The 24,389-nt window shown below is 46.1% G+C and overlaps 1 protein-coding gene across 1 annotated transcript in view; it reads left to right on the forward strand.

The window, feature by feature from the left end:
- Nucleotides 1-19,154, forward strand: part of LOC123357042 (aryl hydrocarbon receptor-like) — a gene marked incomplete at its 5' end in the record, with an annotated part of 36,957 nt that extends 17,803 nt beyond the window's left edge. The window contains 4 exons of the mRNA XM_045000296.1: nucleotides 463-572; nucleotides 13,167-13,308; nucleotides 13,949-16,025; nucleotides 18,106-19,154. Of these exons, the coding sequence (XP_044856231.1) occupies nucleotides 463-572; nucleotides 13,167-13,308; nucleotides 13,949-16,025; nucleotides 18,106-18,186 (2,410 nt within the window). The remainder of the gene's footprint in view (nucleotides 1-462; nucleotides 573-13,166; nucleotides 13,309-13,948; nucleotides 16,026-18,105) is intronic.
- Between the last annotated feature and the right edge of the window lie 5,235 nt (nucleotides 19,155-24,389).

Genomic DNA, 24,389 nt, shown 5'->3' on the forward strand with positions numbered 1-24,389 from the left:
AGGAGCAGGTGTATATACACAGTACATGAAAAGATGGGAGTTGCCTTACCAAGAGGGGGCATCAGTGCTAACGAGCTAATTCAATTAACAGTAGAATACCAAGGGAGGAAAAGGGAAGAATACAAAGGGGCGGTCATTCTGCAATACCTGTGTACACCAGCTGGGGTAGTCATTCTACAAAAAAAAATTGAGTTGATTTTTCTTTGGTTTGTTTTATCCTGATGGGGACTGAAACATTTTCAAAATCTCAGAATTTTTCACAGAATGGAAAATGCCTCTTCACTCAGCTGGAGGGATAACTGCGGGTGGGCTAAGCCCACCATAGCTTTCCCTGTTATCAGATAAGTGCACAGATTGGGTTAAGCCCTAGCTAATGGACCCACATAGCTGTGTTCTGCATTCATCCTTGGTCCTAAAAGTTCCGTGAACTCCATTTCTTTTTTTGTTTGTTTTATTTTACAGAGGTAAAGTTGTGCTGGGATACACAGAAACTGAGCTCTGCATGAGAGGCTCCGGGTACCAGTTTGTCCATGCAGCAGACATGATGCACTGTGCAGAGAGTCATGTGAAAAGTGAGTTTGGGGCCAAGCTGTAAGATCAAAGATCCCAACTCAGCTAACATGATTGTATTGTCCTATTTTATGCAGGGCTGGTCTGCTCAGGGGAGATTACTGAGGGGGAGGATAGCTCAGTGGTTTGAGCATTGACTTGCTAAACCCAGGGTTGTAAATTCAATCCTTGAGGGGGCCACTTAGGGATCTGGGGCAAAATCAGTACTTGGTCCTGCTAGCCAAGGCAGAGGGCTGGACTCAATGACCTTTCACGGTCCCTTCCAATTCCATGAGATAGGTATATCTCCATATATTATTTTAATTATTATTATTTTACCAACGTAATTATAATTCTTTGTATGCTGGTCCCTTTGTGTGTTCCACACATGGGTGCGCGCCTCGCAAGTGAGTCTGGAAGTTTTTCCAGGCAGTGTCCAATGACCAGCACATGAACAGTATCTTCCCTTGTGCTCCCCAACCAAAAGTATAGGGGGCAGTGTTGGTGGATACCTCTCCAGTTCCCTCTTACGGCCACATGGCCTGAGTCAGAATCCTGTCCTCCTTCGCTCTTGAACTCTCAAGAAGAGTTATGGTACATATTGGCTGCAAATAATTATCCTGTAGTTTAGAAATCTTAGTTGTACGTCATATCATAAAGCATAGAATCTCAGGGTTGGAAGGGACCTCAGGAGGTCATCTAGTCCAACCCCCTGCTCAAAGCAGGACCAAACCCAACTAAATCATCCCAGCCAGGGCTTTGTCAAGCCTGACCTTAAAAACCTCTTAGGAAGGAGATTCCACCACCTCCCTAGGTAACTCATTCCAGTTCTTCACCACCCTACTAGTGAAAAAGTTTTTCTTAATATTCAACCTAAACCTCCCCCTCTGCAACTTGAGACCATTACTCCTTGTTCTGTCATCTTCTACCTCTGAGAACAGTCTAGATCCATCCTCTTTGGAACCCCCTTTCAGGTAGTTGAAGCAGCTATCAAATCTCCCCTCATTCTTCTCTTCTGCAGACTAAACAATCCCAGTTCCCTCAGCCTCTCATAAGTCATGTGCTCCAGCCCCCTAATCATTTTTGTTGCCCTCCACTGGACTCTCTCCAATTTATCCACATCCTTCTTGTAGTGTGGGGCCCAAAACTGGACACAGTACTCCAAATGAGGCCTCACCAGTGTTGAATGGAGGGGAATGATCACATCCCTCGATCTGCTGGAAATGCCCCTACTTATACAACCCAAAATACCATTAGCCTTCTTGGCAACAAGGGCACACTGTTGACTCATATTCAGCTTTTTGTCCACCGTAACCCCTAGGTCCTTTTCTGCAGAACTGCTGCCCAGCCATTCGGTCCCTAGTCTGTAACAGTGCATGGGATTCTGCCGTCCTAAGTGCAGGTCTCTGCACTTGTCCTTGTTGAACCTCATCATATTTCTTTTGGCCCAATCCTCTAATTTGTCTAGGTCCATCTGTATCCTATCCCTACCCTCCAGCGTATCAACCACTCCTCCCAGTTTAGTGTCATCTGCAAACTTGCTAAGGGTGCAGTCCACACCATCCTCCAGATAGTTAATGAAGATATTGAACAAAACCGGCCCCAGCACCGACCCTTGGGGCACTCCACTTGATACCGGCTGCCAACTAGACATGGAACCATTGACCACTACCCGTTGAGCCCGACCATCTAGCCAGTTTTCTATCCACCTTACTGTCCATTCATCCAGCCCATACTTCTTTAACTTGCTGGCAAGAATACTGTGGGAGACTGTATCAAAGGCTTTGCTAAAGTCCAGAAATAGCACATCCACTGCTTTCCCCTCATCCACAGAGCTGGTTATCTCATCATAGAAGGCAATTAGGTTAGTCAGGCATGACTTGCCCTTGGTGAATCCATGCTGACTGTTCCTGATCACTTTCCCCTCCTTTAAGTGGTTCAGAATTGATTCCTTGAGGACCTGTTCCATGATTTTTCCAGGGACTGAGGTGAGACTGACTGGCCTGTAGTTCCCTGGATCTTCCTTCTTCCCTTTTTTAAAGATTGGCACTACCATTAGCTTTTTTCCAGTCATCCGGGACCTCCCCCGATCGCCATGATTTTTCAAAGATAATGGCCAATGGCTCTGCAATCTCATCGGCCAACTCCTTTAGCACCCTCGGATGCAGCGCATCCAGCCCCATGGACTTGTGCTCATCCAGCTTTTCTAAATAGCCCCGAACTACTTCTTTCTCCACAGAGAGCTGGTCACCTCCTCCCCATACCGTGCTGCAGAGTGCAGCTGCCTGGGAGCTGACCTTGTCTGTGAAGACAGAGGCAAAAAAAGCATTGAGTACACTAGCTTTCTCCACATCCTCTGTCACTAGGTTCCCTCCCTCATTCAGCAAGGGGCCCACACTTTCCTTGACTTTCTTCTTGTTGCTAACATACCTGAAGAAACCCTTCTTGTTATTCCTAACATCTCCAGCTAGCTGCAACTCCAAGTGTGATTTGGCCTTCCTAATTTCACTCCTGCATGCCTGAGCAATACTTTTATACTCCTCCCTAGTTATTTGTCTAATCTTCCATTTCTTGTAAGCTTCTTTTTTGTGTTTAAGACGAGCAAGGATTTCACTATTAAGCCAAGCTGGTCGCCTGCCATGTTTACTTTTCTTCCTACACATCAGGATGGTTTGTTCCTGCAACCTCAATAAGGATTCTTTAAAATACAGCCAGCTTTCCTCGACTCCTTTTCCCGTCATGTTGTTCTCCCAGGGGACCTTGCCCATCAGTTCCCTGAGGGAGTCGAAGTCTGCTTTTCTGAAGTCCAGAGTCTCTGTTCTACTGCTCTCCTTTCTTCCTTGTGTCAGGATCCTGAACTCGACCATCTCATGGTCACTGTCTCCCAGGTTCCCATCCACTATTGCTTCCTCTACTATTTCTTCCCTGTTTGTGAGCAGCAGGTCAAGAAGAGCTTTTCTCCTAGTTGGTTCCTCCATCACTTGCACCAGGAAATTGTCCCCTACACTTTCCAGAAACTTCCTGGATTGTCTGGGCACTGCTGTTTTGCTCTCCCAGCAGATATCGGGGTGATTAAAGTCACCCATGAGAACCAGGGCCTGTGATCTAGCAACTTCTGTTAGTTGCTGGAAGAAAGCCTCGTCCACCTCATCCCCCTGGTCTGGTGGTCTGTAGCAGACTCCCACCATGACATTACCCTTGTTGTTCATACTTCTAAATTGAATCCAGAGACTCTCAGGTTTTTCTGCAGTTTCATACTGGATCTCTGAGCAGTCATACTGCTCTCTTACATACAAGGCAACTCCCCCACCTTTTCTGCCCTGCCTATCCTTCCTGAACAGTTTATATCCATCCATGACAGTACTCCAATCATGTGAGTCATCCCACCAAGTCTCTGTTATTCCAATTACATCATAATTCCTTGACTGTGCCAGGACTTCTAGTTCTCCCTGCTTGTTCCCCAGGCTTCTTGCATTTGTGTATAGGCATGTAAGATAACTCACTGATCGTCCTGGTGTCCCAGTATGGGGCAGGAGTCCTCCCCTCTTGCACTCACCTACTTGTGCTTTCTCCTGATATCCCACTTCCCCACTTACCTCGTTTAGAACAGCTTAGTAAACCCCTCCCCCACTGTCGGGGACTGTCTTTGTCTTGGGGACTATGCCCAGGTTCCTGGGCTTCAAGAACTGCATCTTCTGCCTCTGCTCTTTTTACGTCAGCGATGGTCAATGGTGAGTCTGCTGTCTGGGTGAGGCACATAAGTTTGAGAAGTGTCCTTCCTGCCCAGAACCAGAGAGGCCCAAGGAAGGACTCAGGCTGAAGAAGCACCTAATGGAAGAGGCTTTGAGGCCCTGCTTTGATCCGGACCAGAGGGATCTCCCTGTACTTTGGCCTCAGCTGACCAGCAATGCCCCTCCAAGCATGAGCCATGGAGCGGAGCCGCTGGCACCAAAGCCCAAGGACTCAGGACACAGGGCTCCCCATGTGTGTAAGAAACACACTTATGTGCATAAGGGCAGATCCCCGCAGTGGACTGCGCACAAGGAACATGTTTGCTCCCCAAGCCATGCCTGGCCAGGTGATATGTCATGTACAGATCCCATGGAATTGGTCCCAAAGCCTCCTTTGCTGGAGGATAAGGCAAAGAAGAAAAGGGATCCATCAGTCCCAACAGTGAGTGCAGTACTGGGTCAGAAAGACAGGCCAATCCCATCCATGAGGGCAGGTCCAGATGTACCATTGGTACTGCCTTGGCAATTCAGAGAGTGGCCAGCTCTGATGGATAAAGCGGGTCCCTCTGGTGCCTTAGTGGGAACTCCGCACACTCTGGGCATAAGGAGAATTTTCTGACACCAGAGGATGTCTTTCTCCCCCACCCACAGTCTCCACTTCTGTCGGGCCCTGCAGTTCTCAGGGAAGTTCTTAGGCGGGAGCCAAACTGTTGCTGCTGTCACAGGAGAGATCTATCCCAATCCATCGGACAGGAGCACCTCAGTACCAACAGCACCACCATTTCTGATGGAACCTCTTCAGACTCGGAGGAGTCAGAGGCAGTAGCTCCAGCGATATCTCCAGGAAGGTGCAGGAGCCCAGACAGCCACAGAACCCCGAGCCTCTTGACTTCGACACCCCCCTGCCCAGGGACACCTGGTCATTTCCCTTGGGTATCACCACAACCGATAAATCCCTTCTTCTGCCTGTACTGGGGCCCCTGGGATCCTTATAGCAGATGCCCAGAACTATCGCAAGGGTCCTACCATTCTTTCCCCTCTTGTCGGCCAGTTCCATCGGTGTATGAGGAGAAAGAAGCAGTGCCGGTGCCGCCAGTTCTGACCGGAGCCTCCTCGTGACTGGACAACACGATCATCCAGTTGCCATCCTCTCTTCAAGATCTATTCCAAAGGGTGGCCGATGACTTGCAAATCCCACTGGAGGAGGAGGCCTAGGGCCCCCAACACCATCTCTTGGACATCTTGCAGCCACAGGGACCATCCCTTCCAATAAATGAGGCCATCCTGGGACCGGCTAGAACGGTTTGGCCTACTCCAGCACTGTGTGCCCCCACCCCGCAGTGAGCTGAGAGGCATTGTTTAGTACTGTCCTGTGAGGTAGCCCCACCCCGGTCCCGTTGTTTACTTCTTTTCTCTCCCAGTTGGCGGCACTTGGGGGAGTTCTCTGAGGCAACCACACATGGGCAGAAGGTTGGCTCCTCCTCTTCCCTTCCCCTTGCAAAAGAGGAGGATCTGCCTGGAAAGAGGGCCAGTCTCTCAGACAGCCCCTGGATATTCAACTCCAAGGTGGTTAATCTCCTAGAGTCTATTGCTTCTATTGCTCCTTCATGGGGTTTGCCTTCTACCACTCTTCCTGGGGCATATTGCTTTGCTGTCAGTCAGGGAGGCTTTGGGAGTGGTGTGTCTTGTGGCTGTTCCCTCCTTGGCTAGGACCAGCAGTCTTTGGGTGGAGCAGCCTTATTCCTGATCACTGCCCCTTCCTATGGTAAATTCCCCTTTTTAAGCTCCTCCTCCTGTAGGCTGAACAAGTCTTGAAGGTACATCTTGTTACCATGGAACTGGCCCATAAGAACTCATTAGTTTCCTTCATATCAGCGTGATGGTGTGTCCCTTCACATACTTCACCCCTCAAGATGGGAAGGCCATTTGGGGTTGGGTTGTCTCCATCCCCGATCTCCTGTGAAAAGAAACTGGGGTTTGTGTGGTCCTTTCCCACCTAGTGTCGTACTTGAAAGCTATAGTGTTGTAGTGCAGGCTACCATCTCGTCATAGGAGGGTTCATATCCCCCGTTGTCTGGATCCAGCATAGGGACATGTAATCAGTGATCAGGGGAAAGGGGCTACACAACAAGTAATACCTGAGGGCATCTACTGCCCACTGGAAAGTTAATACTTCCTTGTCAATAACTGAGTACGACTTTCCCTAGGGAATAGCTTCCTACTTAGGTATAGGATCAGGTGTTTTTCTCCTTCAAAGTCTTGTGAGAAGATGGCATGAGATCGACATTCAAGGCATCTGTGTGTAGTATGAATTCCTGAAAAAAATTGGGGATGAAGAGCACAGGTGCCTAGCATAGTCGTGTTTTCAGTTTCCTGGATGCTTCCACACACTTCCTATCGTAATAGATCTTCTTAGGGTTGTTGTCAGGGCTGGCCTTACCATGAGGCAAACTGAGATGGCCGCCTCAGGTGCCAGACTGTGGGGGTGTGGACACCACAAGGACCCAGAGTGTAGAAAATTGTGTCTGCTGCTGGTGCATATGTATTCTCTCTGCTCTAGATGCACAGAGCTGGTGGAGGGCTGTGCTGGAAGAAGGAGGGCACAAGAGAGATAACAGGCAGGCAGGATAAAAGGTGAGAGGGAATAACAGAAAACAGCAGGAGCTGCAGGGAGAGAGAGGAGGAGGCGCCTCTTATGTACCTCTCTAGCACCCCCAGGAGCCTGGACTGATTCACACCAACTTCTCAGGGAGCTTCCTGTTTCCTGCTGCTTCCCTGAACCCACCTGAGGAGAACGGGCAGTCAACTGACATAATAGGAGCCAGTTAGACCCTTAAGACACTGATATCTTCCCTCACTCAGGCCCTGCTACCAGCCTGCTTATTTGTCCCCTTCAATTGAGTGTTGAGAGCCACTATAGCTGGCACAGAACAGCAGTCATGAGTGAAAGAAGCAAATGCCCCTCTGGGGCAGCATTCAGAAAAAGAAAGAAAGCTTTTCTATCTAAGCAGGAAGGAGCTCTCCTGAGATACATAGAATCATAGATTATTAGGGTTAGAAGGGACCTCAAGAGATCATCTAGTTTAATCCCCTGCTCAAAGCAGGACCCATTCCTAAATGGCCCCCTCAAGGATTGAACTCACAACCCTGGGTTTAGCAGGCCAATGATCAAACCACTGAGCTATCGCCCCCCTGACACAAATGTTCATGGTGAGCCTTCCAGCCCCAGTGAGGATGTGAGTGGTGAGGAGATGCCTGATCTCCCAGTTAGTCAAAGTGCAGGTGACCTGGCAACTACTGCAACATCCATATCTTTGCATTGTGCAGGAGGTCAGACTAGATGATCATAATGGTCTCTTCTGACCTTAAAGTCTATGAGTCTGTATCTCCATCTCAAATGCATGTAACCATGCACATTCCTGAAGAAAAGTGTAGATCAGAGAAGAGTGAGGTGGAGGCACTAGAAACAGCTGCTGCTGAGTTTATTTCCTTAAATCTAGATGATCCAGGACTGTGGACCCACTTGAGCAGTGTTCTTCACCTTGGTTATTTTTGAGGACTTTAAGTGGAAAAATTGTTGTATTGTTTTTTGTCTTTTCATTTTCACGTTGACCTGCAACATATAAAAGAGATATGAATAAAGTAAATGTTTTGTTAGGATAATGCAAATTTAACATGAGGATAATGCAAGTTACACCAAAATACATAACATAAATTTCCATTCCCAGTCACAAATCTAGCATTCTGGAGCAAAGTCACTAAAATACAGTCCAACAAACAGATGTTTATTTAATGTGCCCCTCACTTTTCCCTCCACCGCACTCCACTCACCGGTGTTGCCCTTGGTCAGTGGAGACTCAGAGTTCGGAGGTGCTTTCATGTGAGTACAGACACCTCCCAGGTGGGGGGCAAGAAGGCACCTTGCTTGTTCCTCCAGCTGCTCACTGTTCGCTCTGGCCATGGCTGTTTCTTGTGCCACCGTTCACTCCACTACTCTGTTGACAATGGCCCTGCGCCATCACCTTAGAATCATAGATCATAGAATCATAGAATCTCAGGGTTGGAAGGGACCTCAGGAGGTCATCTAGTCCAACCCCCTGCTCAAAGCAGGACCAAACCCAACTAAATCATCCCAGCCAGGGCTTTGTCAAGCCTGACCTTAAAAACCTCTAAGGAAGGAGATTCCACCACCTCCCTAGGTAACTCATTCCAGTTCTTCACCACCCTACTAGTGAAAAAGTTTTTCTTAATATTCAACCTAAACCTCCCCCTCTGCAACTTGAGACCATTACTCCTTGTTCTGTCATCTTCTACCTCTGAGAACAGTCTAGATCCATCCTCTTTGGAACCCCCTTTCAGGTAGTTGAAAGCAGCTATCAAATCTCCCCTCATTCTTCTCTTCTGCAGACTAAACAATCCCAGTTCCCTCAGCCTCTCCTCATAAGTCATGTGCTCCAGCCCCCTAATCATTTTTGTTGCCCTCCGCTGGACTCTCTCCAATTTATCCACATCCTTCTTGTAGTGTGGGGCCCAAAACTGGACACAGTACTCCAAATGAGGCCTCACCAGTGCTGAGTAGAGGGGAATGATCACATCCCTCGATCTGCTGGAAATGCCCCTACTTATACAACTCAAAATGCCATTAGCCTTCTTGGCAACAAGGGCACACTGTTGACTCATATTCAGCTTTTCGTCCACCGTAACCCCTAGGTCCTTTTCTGCAGAACTGCTGCCCAGCCATTCGGTCCCTAGTCTGTAGCAGTGCATGGGATTCTTCCGTCCTAAGTGCAGGACTCTGCACTTGTCCTTGTTGAACCTCATCATATTTCTTTTGGCCCAATCCTCTAATTTGTCTAGGTCCCTCTGTATCCTATCCCTACCCTCCAGCGTATCAACCACTCCTCCCAGTTTAGTGTCATCTGCAAACTTGCTAAGGGTGCAGTCCACACCATCCTCCAGATAGTTAATGAAGATATTGAATAAAACCGGCCCCAGCACCAACCCTTGGGGCACTCCACTTGATACCGGCTGCCAACTAGACATGGAACCATTGATCACTACCCGTTGAGCCCGACCATCTAGCCAGTTTTCTATCCACCTTACCGTCCATTCATCCAGCCCAGACTTCTTTAACTTGCTGGCAAGAATACTGTGGGAGACTGTATCAAAAGCTTTGCTAAAGTCCAGAAATAGTACATCCACTGCTTTCCCCTCATCCACAGAGCCGGTTATCTCGTCATAGAAGGCACTTAGGTTAGTCAGGCATGACTTGCCCTTGGTGAATCCATGCTGACTGTTCCTGATCACTTTCCCCTCCTTTAAGTGGTTCAGGATTGATTCCTTGAGGACCTGTTCCATGATTTTTCCAGGGACTGAGGTGAGACTGACTGGCCTGTAGTTCCCTGGATCTTCCTTCTTCCCTTTTTTAAAGATGGGCACTACATTAGCTTTTTTCCAGTCATCCGGGACCTCCCCCGATCGCCATGATTTTTCAATCTTCTGCTGCCACCTGCCACCTGCCACCGTGACGTCTGCGTGTTGGTCTCTTGAGGTTCCACCAGCTCTCAGTGATTTCAGCTGAGCTCTCAGTGGGGGAACCTCGCTGCTAGTGCAGTCTGGGCTGTCTCTTCCACAGAAACACTGTCCCCACAGCAGGACTAAGCACTTAGACCTGATTATCAGTGAGTTCAGCTGCAGTGGTCACTTAACGGAACAAAAGACTCTCTATGGAGCCTAATCAGCTCAGTCTTTAAACAGTCGAGAGGAACAGGTCCCCACCCTCTCTCTTGATGCCCTCAATCAGCACAGGCTAAGTACAGTTCTACTGCCCTTTACTCATACAATAAGAACAACATTTCATTTCCCCTCCCCCCGGCATTCAAGTGATTTGTAACCCAATCCCAGCCAAAATCTATCACTTGGGCAACACAGCTGTTTGCTGGATACCTAGGTAGATTAGGTGTGCATGTAAATTCAATCTGGTCCTGAAGCCTTTCCCCCCAGCCCCAGCCCCAGCTCATCACTAGCTGTCAGCGAGAGCTCATTTAGACTTTGCTTACAAATCATCATTTGAAATTATTAGGTTGGCCAACATCACCAAAATGAATGCACTGACATTGTCATAAAAACAACAGTTGTCTAAGAAAGCTAGTCTATGTTCATACTTTTCAAATATATTATACTTTTTCAGATACACATATTTTATCATACACTGTATATGCTTTTCAAGTGTGTAGTAATGTTTCAATTTCAATTCAAATTTTCAAATAGTCACTAAACTGGCATGTAACTAGTTCACAAAACTGGATGGGGGGATTAGGGAAATTCAAGGGGGGGTGTAGGGAAATCACTGTTACACAGTATTCCATAAAGAGAGAGTCTCCCCTCCAGCTACACCCAAATTCCTCCCCAGAATTGTTTCCAAATTCCATATCAACCAATCAATTCACTTACCTGTATTTTTTCCAAAACCTCATGCTTCTCCTGGGACAGGAAACTGCACTCCCTCGCTGTCAGATGCAACCCAGTGTTCTACCTGCAGAGAACCAAACCCATCAGAAAATCTCTGAGGCTCTTTGTCGCCATAGTGAAAAGGTCAAGGGGCCAAGCTATAGCCTCACAGAGAATTTTGAAGTGGGTCTCAGAATGAGTACTGAATACTATACGATAGCAAACCTTCCCCTCCTAGGGGTGTTACAGCTCACTCCAGGCAAACACAAGCAGCCTCCACGGCATCCTTATCAGATATCCCATTGCAGGACATTTGCAAAGCCACAATTCAGTGATTGGTCCACAGGTTTATGGCTCACGATGCCCTGACTCAACTGGTACTCCGGATGCAGCAGTAGGAATGGCTGTTACAAACAGCTCTGCTAGCAGCTTCCTCGCACCCACTGATTGCTGCTTGCACGACACCCACCTGTAGAATACACGTAGGGACCCACCCTTGAAAAAGAAGACGGAGAAGAGGTTTCTTACTGTAACTTGAGGTTCTTCAAGATGTGTAGTCCCTATCTGTATTCCACTACCCACCTTCCTTCCCCTCTGCTGCAGACTCACTTGCATTGTGGTAAGAGGAGGAACTGGAGAGGTGTCGACCTGCACTGCCCCTTATGCCCTCGTTTGGAAGCACAAGGGAAGGTACTGCATACGTGCAGGTCAACGGACACTACTTAGAAAAAATTCCAGATCCAGGCACATGACACAAATGCATGCCCACATGTGGAATCCAGATAGGGACCGCACATCTCGAAGAACTTACCTCCTATACATATAACTTCCCAAAGAGTGCCTCTGAGTATGAGCTAAGCCAGGTAGCTATACTGGCATAACTAGAGTGGTATAATTATACTGGTAGAGTTATGCTGGTAAATTTCCACATGTAGACAAGCTCTGAATTCTGACTTGCAGCAGCCCATGTTAGTTTAGTCCTAACCTTGTCCTATCCAGAAATTGCCCATTTTGTTAAGCTGTGCTGTGTTTCTGTGATGTAGACAGACATCCACTAGGAATCTGACCGAACCTTCTGAAATCACTCATTTGTGATCCAGGTTTGATTTGACTGCAGCCCTCCAGATGTGAAAAGCTAACGGACAAACATGTCACACCATGTCATAGGTCTCACCCCCACTTAGAGCTGTTGGGTTCCAAAATGGGGACCTGCACTGGTTTCCCTCTAAACTAAAAATCCTAGTTTAGATCTGGTAAAAGCTGCCACCACCCAATCAGGTACGTGGATTGGGACACAGTCCTTCCCCAAAATCCTTGGGGATCCCAAGAGCCCCAAATCCATGGAGTTCTTACACCCAGGAGAAATAAACCATTCCCCCCTGCTTCCTCCCCCCTCCCTTTTCCTAGGAGAGATACCGGGATCTAACTACAGAGGGATGCCTCCCCCTCCCCTTTCCCTGAGAATCCACCCAAAGAAAGATTAACCAAGTCCTTTACAGAAAAGATTTATTAAAAAATAAAAGAAAGTCACTGTCTCTGTAACCAAGATGGAACAATATACAGGGTCTAAACGTATCAATCTCTGGAGAGAATTCCCCCTCCTTTCTTTCTCAGTAAAAGCAATAACAGTACAGACTTAAAGAAATTCTATAGCAAAACACAGAATTGCAAATACAGAAATAAAAGTATAAGAATACTAGTTCCTTGCTAATACTCACTAGCTTGAATAGAAGAATTTATTGCAGAAACCTGGGAGGACTTGATTAAGATGTCTGGACTCTCTTAATTCCCAAGAGAGACTCTCTAAGAAAAACAAAGAACAGGGAAAAAAAACTTCCCTCCACAGGGATTTGAAAATATCTTGTCCTTCATTGGTCCTCTGGTCAGGTGTCCACAGGTACTGCTTGTTAACCCTTTACAGGTAGACAAAACCCTTAACCCTTAACTAACTGTTTATGACACACCACCAAGACTCAAACATCCCAAAGCCACTGAGAAAATTCATTGGAACATAGGAATAGCCAGACTGGATCGCAAGTATGTGTAGCCCAGTATCTTGGCCAGCACCAAATGCTTCTAATAGGCAGCTGTGTGTGGTAATCTGCCCGAGGAAGGTCTCGTTCTCATCCCTAGTAGTTATAGGTTGGTTTAAACCCTGAAACATGAGGTTTTATAGCCCAGTGCTGATCCCAGGCAATGAACTCAGGGCCAGTAAGGATTTCCTTTAACATTATACACTTTGCCAAGTGAGGCCAGGGCGTAGCTATGCAGTCTCACTGCAAAGGGTTTGCCTGCCTGGTTTGTGAGTTGGACCGTGAAATGGTTCTGCAGATCTCAGTTGGTAACGTTTTTCTGGATGTAATAGGAGCAGGCTGAGCGCTATTTCTTGCTGCATTTTGCTGAGCTTAGACTGCTACCTTCTTCTGTTTGCCCTAGTTATGAAAACCGGAGAGACCGGAACGACCGTTTTCAGGCTCCTGACGAAGAAAGCAGGCTGGGTCTGGATCCAAGCAAATGCGAGACTGGTGTATAAAGGAGGCCAACCGGACTGCATCATTTCCAGGCAGCGGGCCCTGTCGTAAGTGTCCCTCCAGATGGCAAGGGTGAAATCCTGGCCCCATTGAAGTCAATGACAAAACTGTTACTGAGTTCACTCAAGTCAGGATTTCACCCCACAGCCCTCATTTCCTCAGGGCATGGACAAAATCACCTGCCATGCTGAAATGCAGCTGTGTTGAAATTGTACCTGGTCCCAAGCCTCAAAGATGGCATCCAAGTTTCCCCAAAGTTTAGGGGTGTTCAGATCTGGGGCAGGTCTCTAGATCATAGGCTGATACACTGCCTGGTGTTCTGCAGGTCAGACTAGATGATCATAATGGTCCCGTCTGGTCTTAACTTTTATAAAACCTATGAAAAATAGCCTTTCAATAGAGCTACCTAAGCCACACTGACACTCGGCACAACCTCTGGCTCCATTTATCTGAGTTGGGAGTATTTCCCATTTCAGAGCAAGCCAGAAAACAAAGCAACTTGTCCAAGCCCATCCCCCAAAAACAAACAACCACCCCCCAATTGTAGAGTTTTAAGTAGATAAAACACCCAAACCGATGCCAACTTGTTTGCTCTCGTCTCACTCTCTAGCAGCTGCTTTTTGCCCAGCCCTATGTATTTCATTGTCCTGTCACCCTCTACTTAATGTCCCATTCATATACCTGCAGGAATGAAGAAGGAGAGGAGCATTTGTGCAAGCGGAGCCTGCAGCTGCCTTTTCACTTTGCCACGGGTGAAGCAGTCCTGTACGAAAACAATCTGCCATGGTTCCTGGACTACTTGCACACCAAGAAGGTTTCAAAGGCAAAGAGAGAGACCCCCCTGAAGCAGGACTCAATAGATCCCAACTCGCTCCTAGGGGCCATGATGAACCAAGACGAATCCATATACGTCTCCCACACCGATAACGTGCCACAGTTCTCCCTGGCAGATATTGTCGACGTACCGGAAGAGCCATGGCTGGATGATGGAAATAAGAGAGCTGTCAAAGAGAATGACTCACTCCTAGTCATCATTGAAACACTCTTTGAAAATAGCAATGTGGATGGTGACATCTCTAAGACTCTGCAGAGCCTGGAAATGGATGACCTGGAATTAAAGCAATGGGAGGAGATCTTGTGCAGCATGGACACCAAGGAGCCAATGGCCCAGGGTTTCCAGGAGAGGCCAAATGACGAGGTGACCTCCTGTGTGGAGGAGATATTGTTTAAAAACAATAATGGAAAGAATCTGGGGTTCCCACGGTATGATGTGATGGCTTCATCTCAGGCGCTTATTCAACAAATTCCTCTGGAACAAATTCCACAAAGCACTCAGCTAAACAGACTTCAAAACCAGCTTGTCAATAATAGGAAATGCAATCAGCAAAGCAATCCTCTGGTGAATTGTCACCATTTCTGGGGGGCTAATTCAGCAGCCTCTGCATCATCTGGATTCCAAAATCCAATGTATACTTCACAGCAAAATTCACTAGACCATGATCCTCAGGGTCTTTTAGTCACCAATATGTCCCAGGATATCACTTCTAAACCAGAAAAGCAAGCACGTTTTGATCAAGCAAATTTGCTAAGTGGGAATATACTAAGTTCCTTGTGTTTCAATAACCAGCAAACTACAGGAATTAATCTAAAAAATCCTGCACAGGTATTTCAGCCAAAGGCTCCTGCTCCAGTTTCCTGGGGGAATGTTATTCCTAAAAATCAGATACATCGGGGCTCCACTCTGATTGACTCAAATCATCCAGCTCCATTAAAAATGAATTCACAAGAGAGTCAGCGGCCAAACCCATTGGTTTCAGTGAATCCAGTCATCAGTTTCAATCAGAATAATTCTCCAAGAGGTCGCTCATTAGATGTTTGGAAATCTGCCACTCCAAATCAGCTGGGAATCAAACCAATGGAGACAGAGTCACCAACTCTACTGGCAAATAACCAACAGAATCTTTTTGGATCACAAGTAACAAATCCATGGATTTCCTCATCACAGCCTGCTCATAGCAATGATCAGGGCATGCAAGAATTCAGCATAATGCAGGTGTCTCCAGTGCAAGCTCTACAGAAAGAAATATCTGGTTCTCTTGAGCAAAAATCTAGTCCATTAGAAGCTGGCCACCTGTCTGGAAGACATTCCTTTCCCCAACATACCTCTTCACATGGACCTCACTTAATGCCACATTTTTACAATAAAGAGCAGCAGCAGATGCTTCAGAACAAACAGTTGTCAACACAGCAACAGCAGCTGATGCAAGCAAGGATATATCCTCAAGCTCATTGCAGGCCAACTCAAATGCAACACAGTGGACTTCCACTGGCCAGCTCCTTGGAGCCAAGTAGCTGGTGTCACATTCGCTCCCGGGTGGGAAACCAGCAAATGGACAATATTTTTGAAAGCTCATTGAAGTCCTCATCATGTAGCACGTTATCTAGTGATGTCACGTTAGCTTCATGGGAATATGAAAACAGTGGCTTATCCTTTGAAAATGATGTTGCGTTTCCTAAAGCCACTCATGTGACATCCCTTTCCCAGCAACAAAATACCATGCCCTGTCATGCTGAGAGCAATCCAAAATTGTGTAACTACCAAAGACTTAAGGAACCCGTTCTGGGTTCCTCACTGACTCCTCCCACAGAAGCTGGTTTGAGAGGACCTTTCTACCAGTTGGAACCAAATTTTCCTCCCGTGTCATTAACAGATAGGCAGATGAAGAGTCAGCAGCAGCTCTTCACTTACAATATTCAGTTCAAGGTGAGGGAGGGGGGCATATGTTAAGGTGTGAAAACTGGACGGACACAAGACCAACCGAGCTGTAAATGTTAAGTGACAAGCTGAGACATATGAACATTATATAAGGTTTGGTTTTGTAATTATTGTAGTTATACAGACACAATGCAGATGGATTTTGAATATGTACAGATTCATTTTGAAACTTGCAGCTGAGAGCCAAAAGCTTCCAGCCCATTGAGGAAGGAAGATGTCTGAGATATCAGTATTTCTTGAAGGCCATTGTTCTATAAAAATGGCTTTAAAATGTAAACAAGACCACTTTTTATCTTAACAATGCCATTTCAGCATATTCTTCTTCACAACCCCTTACACAGTCAGTGTTCAAAGCACTATTTAAAGTCTATTATAATAATAATCCTTGAACCAACAGTATAAATTATTTCTGGCTTACAAGCCACATTTTGCGAAGTGGCTAGTGATATTAGATGCCTAACTTTTGTGGGCACCTAACCTGAGATCCCTTAAAGGGGCATCTTTCACAAGATGGGTGCTCAGTACTTCCTAAAAATCACAGCCATTTCCAGTGACCCAAACTGAACACCTGAAATAGAGTTGGTTGGGATTTTTTCAATAATACCACCCCATTCCCCGCCCCCATCCTCATCAGAAAATGCCGATTCATCAAAACTGAAACTTGTCATGGAAATGACACATCAGTTTTGATGGGAAGGTTTCTCAGGCCCAGGATTAAATTTCTGGTCAAAGTGTAGGACCCACCTGTGTGAATTCCAGGTTCAAGTCTTAGATCAGGGACTTGAACCTGGGTGACCTACATCCCCATTGAGTGCCTTCACCACTTGCATCTGAAGAAGTGGGTATTCACCCACGAAAGCTCATGCTGCAACACGTCTGTTAGTCTATAAGGTGCCACAGGATTCTTTGCTGCTTTTACAGATCCAGACTAACACGGCTACCCCTCTGATACTTTTCACCACAAGGCTGAGTCTATCTGCAGGCCCAGGAATATTTAATGATTTATACAAAATAGGACCGCTCCAACAGGAGCAATTAAGAGAGACCCACTAGAGAATAGCCTAGTTGTTAGAGCATTCACCTGGATTGTGGCAGACGTCGCTTCAAGTCCAGAGGACAACTGTATTCTAATATGTATTTCCAATCGAAGAAGATAAATATATTTTCTCAGCTCTGCAGCCAGCTGTGAGCAGTCTCCACATCCAGCTTCAGGATTATCTTCTACAGACAAAGAATGTAGGCCATGCTTACAGGATGGGGGACCCTATCCTGGGAAGCAGTGACTCTGAAAAAGATTTAAGGCTGTGGTAGATAAACAGCTGAACATGAGCTCTCAGTGTGATGCTGTAGCCAATGGAGCTAATGTGATCCGGGGGTGAACAAAAGGGGAAATCTTGAGTAGGAGTAGAGAGGTTATTTTACCTCTATATTTGGAACTAGTGCACCTGCTGCTGAATACTGTGTCCAGTTCTGGCACTCACAATTCAAGAAAGATGTTGGTAAATTAGAGAGGGTTTAGAGAAGAGCCACGAGAATGATTTTAAAGGATTAGAAACCAGGCCTCATAGTGATAGACTCAAGGAGCTCAATCTATTTAGCAGAATAAAGAGAAGGTTAAGGGGAGACTTGATCACAGTCTGTAAGAACCTACATGAGGAACAAATATTTGCTGATGTGCTCTTCAGTCTAGCCGAGAAAGGTGTAACACAATCCAGTGTCTGGAAGTTGAAGCTAAAACAAATTCAGACTGGAAATAAGGTGTAAATTGTTAACGGTGAGAGTAGCTAACCACTGGAACAATTTACTGTAGGTCGTGGTTGGATCCTCCATTGCTGACCATTTTCAAATTGAGATTGGATGTTTTTCTAAAAGTTCCGCTCTAGGAATTATTTTGGGGAAGGTCTCTGGCCTGTGCTATACCGGAGCTCAGACTAGATGATCATAATGATTCTTCTGGCCTTGGAATATATTAATCTCCCCTTTCATCGCTCTACTGAGATGCTGACACTTTCCTCCTTTTTTCCTTGCCTGATTGCAATTCTAACTCATCTCTTCTTTTTCTGCTCAGCAGTGTCACCAAAACGAAGAGAGTGCCTCCATGGAATTTACTCCTACAATTGCTAAAGACGGTGTGTGTTTCCCCAAGTAGTGAGAGGGAATGTAGCAATAGAGAAGGAAAAGACCCTGCTCCCAGCTATGGACTGACTTCATGGCCTTGGATCGGCAAGACTTTTTTCTTTCCCCCTACTGATGTGTGAATATTTCGATATTATTATAATTGTTGCTGCTGGTGGCTTTTTCTTAGTGAACACACACACATTCCTGAGACACTCTACTGTGGATTCCACAGAGACGAACTTGAACACTCATGCATTTTCTATTGAAGAAACTATACCCCTCTCAACCAGTTGTCTTCTGCTTGATCTTCTGAGCCGACCCAAGGAGAATTAAGCACCAATAGCTGGATTAGGCACTAAAGTAACTGAGCCACAATAAGCTTTAAAAAACTGGGAACAAGTACTTGGAGTTTCCAGTGAGTTTTCCAGGTCAGGTAATTACCAAGACAAAGGACACAGATGTAAGAAAAATGTCTGAGATGCTGCAATAGAAATTCCATAAGGCTGCTGTCTGATCTCCTGCCTGAACACTAAGGCCAAGAGTTCTAATTCAAGGGGGCGAAGATATGGTTGCAGTCTTTGCAAGCATTATTTGTGCATGTGCTCTTGTCCATTGGGAAGTCGTGTGTGATACGATCTGGATATGGAATGGGGGCACTTCTAAATCCAAACAGCATCTACTCCTCGAGTGATTGTACATGACCAAATGACTGAAATCAACTCAAGGGTGTCAGTGCTAACAAAGATGATAGGCCTTGTACTGACTTATTTTACTTTTCAGGGGTTCTCAAACGTCATTGCACCGTGACCCTCTTCTGACAACAAAAAATTACTATAGATCCCCAGGAATGGGGACCAAAGCCTGAGGCCACCCACTGTCCTGGGTGTGGGGGCCAAAGCCCGAGCCCCAGTGCTCCAGGTGGTGGTGTGGGGGGTCAAAGCCAAAGCCCAAGGACTTCAGCCCCAGGCAGGGGACCTGTAACCTGAGCCCTGCTGCCCAGGGCCGAAGCCCTCAGGCTTCTTCGACCCCTGGCAGTGGGGCTCAGGCTTCAGCTCTGGGCCCCAGCAAGTCTAAGCCAGCCCTGGCGACCCCATTAAAATGGGGTCGCGACCCACAGTTTGAGAACCGCTGCTTTACATGTAGCCAAGGCTTATGGTAACTTTTCTATGTACTAGGCTGACTTGATTATCAAAAGCCATGAGTCAATAAAGAGGGTATGCTGCATATTGTGTTCTATTGCATTGTATGCAACAGCAATGACTTTGGTCGAGTTGCACAAGATGTAGTTCAGCCCAGAATTTGGCTCAGCTCATATATAAGGACACTGGGCCAGATTCTCCTTGTTTCCCCCACGCAAGTCCATTGAAAAGTAAATGGGAGAAGGGATTGGCCCAGTGTGATATTTACTGGTGTGTGATGTTCTATACAGTGGCTGGGTGATGCCAAATCTCTGAACCTGATTGGAATATAGTTGTCTTAGAGCCATTGCTCCATGTGGCTGCTTCAACGCCCTGTCTAGTTATTCGGTATAAATATAGAATGCGTAATGCTTTGATGTGGCAAGGGATAATTATCAATGTGGGAATGTGTCATTGCCTGGCAACAGTCTTGTTTGTATACTAATGTGCGTTTTATTTGTCTCTCCCTATCTGCCTATAGGATACTTGAGCGTATCGCCTTAGCCCCTATTTGGGCATGCAGAGAAAATACCACATTGAATACTCTGTGTGCATTTGTAACTTATTCCTCTGGGATTTCAATTGAACTCAACCAGGTGACCCAGAAGGCTCATACAGAGCAATCAGGGATTGAGTGCGTGTATTTTTGATCACTCAGCTCAGGAAGATTTTATCCAATCCAAACTCATTTTCAATGACCTGCCAAGGGAGTTTTTTGTTAATTCCCCCCTTGCCCTTTTCTAGCTATGAAATATGGGATCTTAAAGCCAGATGTATCCTAGTTCAACAGTTTATCTATATTTTTGTCATGTCATTGATTATCCATTATAACAAATTTCTGAACTTTCACAAAACTTAATACATTAGTGCCTCCGCTAAGGTTCTGTCCCCGAGCAAATTTATCTGTGCCCCAGTACATATCTGTTGTCCTTTTTCTGGCCCCAGTTCACCAAACAAATTACCCACATGCTAAAGTTAAGCATGTGTTCAATACGACTGAACACCTAATTAACTTCAGCATGTGCTTAGCTCCATCTCTCTTTAGAAAAGAACTTAAGTGCTTTGCTCAATCAAGTCCTCTGTATTTAAATGAAGCCACAATGACCCAACTACTGTCAGTTAAGAGGAAAAAATATTGGGAAGTTTTGTGTACGTTTGGGGCTGGTCACAAATTTTCTGTCAAACTGTTTTTTGATGGAAAATTGGGGTTTTGACAAAATGCAGTTTTACATTGAAAGTGTCTGCTTCCCATGGACATTTTTGATTTTTCATTGAATAGCCAAGTGCCAAACAAATGAAAATTGTTCAGATTTTGGCCAAAAATTGAAATATTTTATTCAGCAGTACCTTATGGGAGTTGCAATTTGGGTGACTCATGTCCCCATTCTCCTCTGTGGGCTGTGCCCCCCAGCCAGACTTTATTGCCCATGATGCACCATGCCTGGGTGATGTAGTCCAACCAGGGAGCCAGGCCTGTAGAGGAGAATGGGAACACAAGGTACCCGAACTACAGTTCCCAGGAGACACCACTGTGGCATTTCTAAATGGAAATATTTGGGGAGCTGATTTTTACACCAAAAAGTTGAAATGTTTCATAGGGAAAAAAGTGCTAGTAATGCAAAGTCTACATCAGCCCCACACAATACTCCTGCTTTCTTTAGTATAGTAATTTTAACTGTTTCTACCCTCATTATAAACAGATATTAAGAAGGCTTGGTTAATAGTATAGAATGTCTGTTATTTGGATGAATAATTTAAAGCCTGATCTTTCAGGTATCAAGTGTCCTTAATTCCCACTCCACACAATGACAACTTTGAGCCCTTAATAAAGCCAAAACTAAAAAGAAATAGGCATCAGTAATTTCTTTTGATTTCAAAGGCCTACAGGGCCAAAGGGGTTTTCAAATAAAACAAAAAAACTATTGTAAACCATAAAAACTAAGCAGAGTTTAAAAAAAAATGATGCTGTTCTCTGTTATAATAAAGAAGGTGCCTATAATCTGCATCAGAATAGTAGACAGCAACAAGTGCAAGTTTTCAGCTGAAAAAGCAACTTTGAGTTTACTTATAGTTCCTAAATTCACCCTCCCCTTGGCAGGTCAAAGCTGTGTCCAGGGTCTGACTCCCTCCCTGCGGTGTGTGCCTACCTCCCTTTACTACTAATAGGAATGATGTTGACTTTCATAGAATCATAGAATCATAGAATCTCAGGGTTGGAAGGGACCTCAGGAGGTCATCTAGTCCAACCCCCTGCTCGAAGCAGGACCAAACCCAACTAAATCATCCCAGCCAGGGCTTTGTCAAGCCTGACCTTAAAAACCTCTAAGGAAGGAGATTCCACTACCTCCCTAGGTAACCCATTCCAGTTTTTCACCACCCTACTAGTGAAAAAGTTTTTCCTAATATCCAGCCTAAACCTCCCCCTCTGCAACTTGAGACCATTACTCCTTGTTCTATCATCTTCTACCACTGAGAACAGTCTAGATCCATCCTCTTTGGAACCCCCTTTCAGATAGTTGAAAGCAGCTATCAAATCCCCCCTCATTCTTCTCTTCTGCAGGCTAAACAATCCCAGTTCCCTCAGCCTCTCCTCATAAGTCATGTGCTCCAGCCCCCTAATCATTTTTGTTGCCCTCCACTGGACTCTCTCCAATTTATCCACATCCTTCTTGTAATGTGGGGCCCAAAACTGGACACAGTACTTCAATGAGGCCTCACCAGTGCTAAGTAGAGGGGAATGATCACATCCCTCGATCTGCTGGAAATGCCCCTACTTATACAACCCAAAATGCCATTAGCCTTCTTGGCAACAAGGGCACACTGTTGACTCATATTCAGCTTTTCGTCCACCGTAACCCCTACGTCCTTTTCTGCAGAACTGCTGCCCAGCCATTCGGTCCCTAGTCTGTAGCAGTGCATGGGATTCTTCCGTCCTAAGTGCAGGACTCTGCACTTGTCCTTGTTGAACCTCATCATATTTCTTTTGGCCCAATCCTCTAATGTGTCTAGGTCCCTCTGTATCCTATCCCTACCCTCCAGCGTATCAACAACTCCTCCCAGTTTAGTGTCATCTGCAAACTTGCTAAGGGTGCAGTCCACACCATCCTCCAGATCGTTAATGAAGATATTGAATAAAACCGGCCCCAGCACCGACCCTTGGGGCACTCCACTTGATACCGGCTGCCAACTAGACATGGAACCATTGATCACTACCCGTTGAGCCCGACCATCTAGCCAGTTTTCTATCCACCTTACCATCCATTCATCCAGCCCATACTTCTTTAACTTGCTGGCAAGAATACTGTGGGAGACTGTATCAAAAGCTTTGCTAAAGTCCAGAAATAGCACATCCACTGCTTTCCCCTCATCCACAGAGCCGGTTATCTCGTCATAGAAGGCAATTAGGTTAGTCAGGCATGACTTGCCCTTGGTGAATCCATGCTGACTGTTCCTGATCACTTTCCCCTCCTTTAAGTGGTTCAGGATTGATTCCTTGAGGACCTGTTCCATGATTTTTCCAGGGACTGAGGTGAGACTGACTGGCCTGTAGTTCCCTGGATCTTCCTTCTTCCCTTTTTTAAAGATGGGCACTACATTAGCTTTTTTCCAGTCATCCGGGACCTCCCCCAATCGCCATGATTTTTCAAAGATAATGGCCAATGGTTCTGCAATCTCATCGGCCAACTCCTTTAGCACCCTTGGATGCAGTGCATCCGGCCCCATGGACTTGTGCTCGTCCAGCTTTCCTAAATAGCCCCGAACTACTTCTTTCTCCACAGAGAGCTGGTCACCTCCTCCCCATACCGTGCTGCAGAGTGCAGCTGCCTGGGAGCTGACCTTGTCTGTGAAGACAGAGGCAAAAAAAGCATTGAGTACACTAGCTTTCTCCACATCCTCTGTCACTAGGTTCCCTCCCTCATTCAGCAAGGGGCCCACACTTTCCTTGACTTTCTTCCTGTTGCTAACATACCTAAAGAAACCCTTCTTGTTACTCCTAACATCTCCGGCTAGCTGCAACTCCAAGTGTGATTTGGCCTTCCTGATTTCACATCTGCATGCCTGAACAATACTTTTATACTCCTCCCTGGTTATTTGTCCAATCTTCCACTTCTTGTAAGCTGTTTTTTTGTGTTTAAGACGAGCAAGGATTTCACTGTTAAGCCAAGCTGGTCGCCTGCCATATTTACTTTTCTTCCTACACATCGGGATGGTTTGTTCCTGCAACCTCAATAAGGTTTCTTTGAAATACAGCCAGCTTTCCTCGACTCCTTTCCCCATCATGTTATTCTCCCAGGGGACCTTGCCCATCAGTTCCCTGAGGGAGTCGAAATCTGCTTTTCTGAAGTCCAGGGTCTCTGTTCTACTGCTTTCCCTTTTTCCTTGTGTCAGGATCCTGAACTCGACCATCTCATGGTCACTGCCTCCCAGGTTCCCATCCACTATTGCTTCCTCTACTATTTCTTCCCTGTTTGTGAGCAGCAGGTCAAGAAGAGCTTTTCCCCTAGTTGGTTCCTCCAGCACTTGCACCAGGAAATTGTCCCCTACACTTTCCAGAAACTTCCTAGATTGTCTGTGCACTGCTGTATTGCTCTCCCAGCAGATATCGGGGCGATTAAAGTCACCAATGAGAACCAGGGCCTGCGATCCAGCAACTTCTGTTAGTTGCTGGAAGAAAGCCTCGTCCACCTCATCCCCCTGGTCCGGTGGTCTATAGCAGACTCCCACCACGACATTACCCTTGTTGTTCATACTTCTAAATTTAATCCAGAGACACTCAGGTTTTTCTGCAGTTTCATACTGGAGCTCTGAGCAGTCATACTGCTCTCTTACGTACAACGCAACTCCCCCACCTTTTCTGCCCTGCCTGTCCTTCCTGAATAGTTTATATCCATCCATGACAGTACTCCAATCATGTGAGTTATCCCACCAAGTCTCTGTTATTCCAATTACATCATAATTCCCTGACTGTGCCAGGACTTCTAGTTCTCCCTGCTTGTTCCCCAGGCTTCTTGCATTTGTGTATAGGCACTTAAGATAACTCGCTGATTGTCGCGCA

This window comes from Mauremys mutica, unplaced genomic scaffold (genome assembly GCF_020497125.1).
Source record: "Mauremys mutica isolate MM-2020 ecotype Southern unplaced genomic scaffold, ASM2049712v1 000280F_np12_subseq_1:45945_obj, whole genome shotgun sequence".
NCBI lineage: Eukaryota > Metazoa > Chordata > Testudines > Geoemydidae > Mauremys > Mauremys mutica.